The sequence below is a fragment of the Pelophylax lessonae genome (genome assembly GCF_965119305.1).
Source record: "Pelophylax lessonae genome assembly, chromosome: 5".
NCBI classification, from domain to species: Eukaryota; Metazoa; Chordata; class Amphibia; order Anura; family Ranidae; genus Pelophylax; species Pelophylax lessonae.
Window position 1 is genome coordinate 373,683,828 of NC_138772.1, and position 6,468 is coordinate 373,690,295.

General features: G+C 42.7%; 1 protein-coding gene across 1 annotated transcript; it reads left to right on the top strand.

Moving 5' to 3' along the window:
* Window positions 1-4,318: 4,318 nt before the first annotated feature.
* Window positions 4,319-6,187, top strand: LOC309556528 (SCAN domain-containing protein 3-like; the record flags this gene model as incomplete). The annotated part of the gene is made up of 1 exon (XM_082258978.1): window positions 4,319-6,187. One exon carries the CDS (start codon window positions 4,319-4,321, stop codon window positions 6,185-6,187), a length of 1,869 nt encoding a protein of 622 aa, XP_082115104.1.
* Between the last annotated feature and the right edge of the window lie 281 nt (window positions 6,188-6,468).

The following is a 6,468-nucleotide window of genomic DNA, read 5'->3' on the forward strand; positions in this document are numbered from 1 at the left end:
TATCCAGAAAAACGCATTTGGCTTAACAAACACATTGGAGCTGAGGGCCAAAGAAAACAGCCAAATACACAGTTGAAATTCCACAAACAAAGTTCAAGTGCCAGTCCTACATGCAATTTCCATGTTGTATCATGACCCCCAAAAGATATATAAACTGGTGAAGACTATACTCCAAGTGTGCCACGGTCGCCTGATCCTTAACACAGGATGGTGTATGCAGACAGTTAAACAGAAGAGAAGGATGGCGCTCAGGTGTGCACTTGTGATGGGAAAAGTACAAATGTTGACCTCAGAGAATGGTCTTTGTAATGGGCCTCAAAAGTTTAATGAACACGTACAATAAAAAATAATAAATCAATAAAAGTACTTTCAAACCGGACCCTGGAGCCTCTGGATCTCCATAGGGAGCTGTGGGAATCCCTGGTGATAATCGTGGGACTTACAATGACATCAGGGGACTCAGATGAAAAAAAGGTGCTCCCTGATAGAAGGAACTTCCGATGGTAGTGGCTCCCACGGTTCTGTGTGCGGCCATCTTTCACTTTAACCAGCCTGTATGGCTGGAAAATAAGCTGATGGAAAATAAGCTGGAAAATAAGCTGATGGAATGCAATCTGCAAAGTTTGGAGGAGAGGTGAGACATTAGGGGTCTTTTAGACACCCGCCGACTCATTAAAGAGGACCTATAACAAAAAAAAAATCCTCACATAGTGAACTTTTTGTCACCTATGTGATGAAAAAAAAAATGAAGATAAAAAAAAAAAAAATAAAGTTACCCAAGCATCCAATCTCCGCCCCAAATAATTTGTAAGCCCTTAACCCCACTCCCACATACACACATGTAGGAATGTAAAGTTAGAGTGAGAGCAATAATTCTAGCACCAGAACTTCTGGGTAACTCTAAACTGATGACCTGTAGGGACTTTTAAAGTGTTGCCTATGGAAAATATAGGGTACTGAAGTGTGTTGCCATTTTATGGGCATACGCAAGTTCAGGTTTTGGCATGTTAAGTATATATTTACTTAGCACAACCTCATCGTTTATTTATTTACAAAACAATTGGGAAAAAATTGTGTTTTTGTGCCCTAAAATCAACTTTACTACATGTTTTACTGAATTTTTGAGTTTCCTAAGTCATCACTGTAATATCATGTAACATAATAAACGGAAACAACCACAATTTTATTCTCTAACATGTGCAAAAAATGCAAAAATGGCTCTGGCAGCAAAAAGGTTCATGAGACAAAATTATTTATGAAAAATCCACACAAGTGCAGGTAGAACATCCAAATCCCATGCAGGTAGGGTCTTGACAGGGATTTAAACAAGGAACCCTAATTCTGCAAGTCAGAAGTACTCACTAAGCCACTGTGCTGCCCACAGAAACAACATAAAGTCAACAGAATTTTAAAACTAGTGAGGAACATGTATCAACTCATAAAGCCTTAATTATAAAATGACTATAGAAATTAAATGACTAATCACTTCTGTCAGTGTGAAACCAAATTCATTTCAAACATTCAAATATAATTCAACGATGGATTGGTTGTGAAGCCTCCCTTAAATTACACAGATCAATAATAAATCATAACAGCTATATAACTGATGTATAACTGATGTATGGTATGCAATATATATAGAACTCTTATACTTGATATTAGTCTGTATAGCAGCGGTCACTAAATGGCGGCCCGCGGTCCATTAGCGGCCCGCGCGATGCTTCTGCCCGGACCGCTTGTGGCTCCCGGCTCACTAGCAGTCGAGCCGCGAGTAGGGGGGTGACGTCCCGCGCGCGCCCCGCCCCCTGCAACTGCCTAGTGGACATTGCGGTGTCCTGTCGGCCGCGAGTAGGGGAGTGACGTCCGCGCGCGCCCCGCCTCCTGCAACTGACTAGTGGACATCGCGGTGTCCTGTCGAGCCGCGAGTAGGGGCGTGACGTCACTCGCGCGCCCCGCCCTCTTCTCCTGACTGCGGCTCCCTCACAGCGGACACTAGGTGCACGCCCCGCCCCCCTGTTCGCGGCTTTTGACTCAGCTGGCTCCAGGTATGTGGAGCACATTTTTAGAGGAGAATACTGCAATTTAAAAAAAAACCCTCAAGTGTGCAGACTGGCATGTGTTGTTGCTCATTAGAGTGCCCCATAAAAGAAACAAAATATGCCCATCAGATTGCCCCCTTGACATAAAATGTGCCCATCAGCGTGCCCCTTATTTTATGCTAAGGGACACGCTGATGGGCATATTTTATGTTAAGGGGCACTCTGATGGGCATATTTTATGTTGATGGACACGCTGATGGGCATATTTTATGTTAAGGGACACGCTGATGGGCACATTTTATGTTAAGGGACACGCTGATGGGCACATTTTATGTTGAGCGCAACGCTGATTTACACATTTTGTTTTGCCCATCAGCGTGCCCGCTAACATAAAATGTGTCCATCTGAGTGCCCCCTAACATAAAATGTGCCCATCAGCGTGTCCCTTAACATAAAATGTGCCCATCAGCGTGCACCCTAACATAAAATGTGCCCATCAGCTTGCCCCTTATTTTATGTTAAGGGTCATGCTGATGGGCATATTTTATGTTAAGGGGCATGCTGATGTGCATATTTATTCTGTGGCACACACTGATGGGCATATTTTATGTTAAGGGGCACTCTGATGGGCATATTTTATGTTAAGAGCAACGCTGATTTACACGTTTTGTTTTGCCCATCAGTGATCCCACCATCATAAAATGTGCCCATCAGGGTGCCCCCTAACATAAAATGTGCCCATCAGCGTCACCCTTAACCTAAAATATGCCCATCAGCGTGCCCCTTATTTTGTGTTAAGGGTCACGCTGATGGGCAAATGTTATGCTAAGGGGCACACTGATGGGCATATTTTATGTTAAGGGTCACGCTGGTGTGCACATTTTGTTCTGCCCATCAGAGTGCCCCTAACATAAAATGTGCCCATCAGCTTGCCCCTTATTTTATGCTAAGGGTCATGCTGATGGGCATATTTATGCTGTGGTACACACTGATGGGCATATTTTATGTTAAGGGGCACTCTGATGGGCATATTTTATGTTAAGAGCAACGCTGATTTACACGTTTTGTTTTGCCCATCAGCGATCCCACCATCATAAAATGTGCACATCAGCGTGCACCCTAACATAAAATGTGCCCATCAGCTTGCCCCTTATTTTATGTTAAGGGTCATGCTGATGGGCATATTTTATGTTAAGGGGCATGCTGATGTGCATATTTATTCTGTGGCACACACTGATGGGCATATTTTATGTTAAGGGGCACTCTGATGGGCATATTTTATGTTAAGAGCAACGCTGATTTACACGTTTTGTTTTGCCCATCAGTGATCCCACCATCATAAAATGTGCCCATCAGGGTGCCCCCTAACATAAAATGTGCTCATCAGCGTGACCCTTAACCTAAAATATGCCCATCAGCGTGCCCTTTATTTTGTGTTAAGGGTCACGCTGATGGGCAAATGTTATGCTAAGGGGCACACTGATGGGCATATTTTATGTTAAGGGTCACGCTGGTGTGCACATTTTGTTCTGCCCATCAGAGTGCCCCTAACATAAAATGTGCCCATCAGCTTGCCCCTTATTTTATGTTAAGGGTCATGCTGATGGGCATATTTTATGTTAAGGGGCATGCTGATGTGCATATTTTTTGCTGTGGTACACACTGATGGGCATTTTTTATGTTAAGGGGCACGCTGATGGACACATTTTATGTTAAGGGTCACGCTGATGGGCACATTTTATGTTAAGGGTCACGCTGATTAGGGGATATCTGATGTAAAGTGGTACGCTGACGAGAATGCCTGATGTAAGGGAGCACTGTGATGGGGACACCTGATGTAAAGGGGCACTCTCATGGGCACACCTGATGTGGTGGGGATACCTGATGTAAGGAGGCCCCCCTATGGTGACACCTAATGTAAGGGGGCACTCTAAAGAGGACACCCTATGTAAGGGGGCACTGTGATGGGGGAACCTTATATAATGGGGTACTCTGATGGGAACAAAAGATGTAAGGGGGAACACTAATGGGAGACACCAGATGTAAGAGGGCTTTCCATTGCAGAAACCTGATGTAAGTGGGCACTCTGATGAGAATACCTGAGGGAGTACTCTGATGGTGGCAACTGATTTTTGGGGGTATTCCGATGGGAGAACCCAATGTAATGAATTACTCTGATAGGGGCAACTGATGTAAGGGGGAACACTAATGGGGACATTTACATTTACAGAGTATTACCAGATTGTGTGGAGGAAATAGTAGCAAAAGCGCCAGAGAACATGGCTTGTTCCAAGAAAAGGAAGGTAGATGCTGAAAACCGAGCCTTCAAAGATGAATGGACAGACCAATACATGTTCATTCTTCCTATGGGAAGTTTAAAACCAGTTTGTCTCATTTGTTGCGAAACGGTGGCGATAATAAAAAGCAGCAATGTGAAGCGCCACTACGAAACAAAACACGGTTCGTTTGAGCAAACATATCCACAGCATTCCGAGGTGAGGGCACGTAAAATAACTGAACTAAGAGCCCAGTATGACAGATCCACCAAAGTCCTCTCACATTCATTTACAGCCCAGCAGCGTGCAAATGAATGTTCACTTAAAGTAGCATGGATTTTGGGGCAACACAAAAGACCATTTACCGACGGTACATTTGTTAAGGAGTGCTTGAATGCTGTTGCTGAAACTTTACTTGAGGGTAAACAAAAAGAGCTGTGTGAAAAAATCAATCAAATCCCACTATCAGTGTCAACGGCAACAAAAAAGACTGAAATATTAACAGAGGATGTATTGGCACAACTTGATGCAGCTATTCAGAGTGCAGTATGCATTTCTTTAGCCATTGATGAATCAACAGATATAACGGATAATGCCCAGCTTTTGGTGTATGTAAGATTTTTTCACAAAGAAAGCAAAGAACTCTGTGAGGACCTGTTAGGTGTAACACCACTTGAGACACATACAAGAGGAGAAGACATATATGAGGCCATTAGGGAGATTCTAAAAAAGAGGAAGATAGACCTGAAAAAAGTGGTCTCAGTCACCACAGATGGTGCCCCCGCCATGGTAGGAAAGGAGAAAGGAGCTGTGGCGCGACTGAAAAAGGACAACCCTGACCTTATTGCTTACCACTGTATCATCCACCAGACTGTCCTGTGTGCCATTCTATCAGAAAAGTTTGCAGAAATCATGGACACAATGATGAAACTCATCAACTTCCTCAGGGTATCCTCATCCCATCAACATCGTTTACTAAGAGAGTTTCTTAAAGAAGTTGAGGCAAATGCAAATGACCTTTTACTTCACAACAATGTTAGGTGGTTGAGTAAAGGCAGTGTATTGGAACGCTTTTGGTCCATTCGCACTGAAGTAACAGCTTTCTTAATACAACTAAAAAGCCAGAAAGCAAAACAGTTTTCACTGTTTTTACAAGATGAGAGCACAATGGATAATATTGCTTTCCTAGTGGACATAACATCACACCTTAATGAACTCAATTTAAAGCTGCAGGGCAAGAACAATTCCATCTGTGATTTGATGACCGCTGTCCGCTCCTTCCAGAGAAAACTGGATTTGTTTAGGGAAGATCTTCAAGGAGAGTGCTTGCATTTCACAAAGGTGAAAGAACAGATTCAAGGAAAGAGAGATGTATCTCCTTTTGTTGATTTCATTGATAAACTGATTGGAAACTTCAGTAAAAGGTTTGATAGCTTCAGTCTTGGACAGCAGATCCTCCTGCTCATCCACAATCCCTTCCTCATTAAAGATCCCAGAGTGTTTTCAAAGGAGGTGATGCAGACCTTCAAGTGGGCACATGAGGGATCTCTACAGACAGAACTTATTGATCTGCAAACAAATGTTGCACTAAGAGAGCACTTTGGAGGAACTGATCCGACTAACTTCTGGCTACAGACTGTCCCGGAGACTGATTTCTCTTCTCTAATCAAGGTAGCTCTACACACCTTGACCATGTTTGGATCAACGTACAGCTGTGAGTCAGCTTTCTCCACTATGAACATTATTAAGACCAAGTATCGTTCCAGGCTCACCAATGAGCACCTACACATGTGCATGAGAATGGCAGTAACTCAATTTAAGCCAAGATTCAAACTACTGGCAGGGCAATCAAAAGCCCATTTTTCTCACTAGACAGGGAAGGTTTTTTGGGTGGTAACAAAATTAAAAACAAAACTGAGGATAATTTGTGCACTTTTTCAAATTGACACCTTGTTTAAGTTAGAAGGTGCAATTTGATTTTACTTGAAAAATGGATGGGTTTTAGAAAAGAGTTATTGATTTGTTTCCATGTTGTTTTTGTTAAGGATAGTTGCTTGTATTCCATACAAAGACTAGAGCAAATGTAAAGCTATCCTAGTTCCAACTGTCCACATGTTTAATGTTGTAACTGAAACTTGACAATAAATATTGTT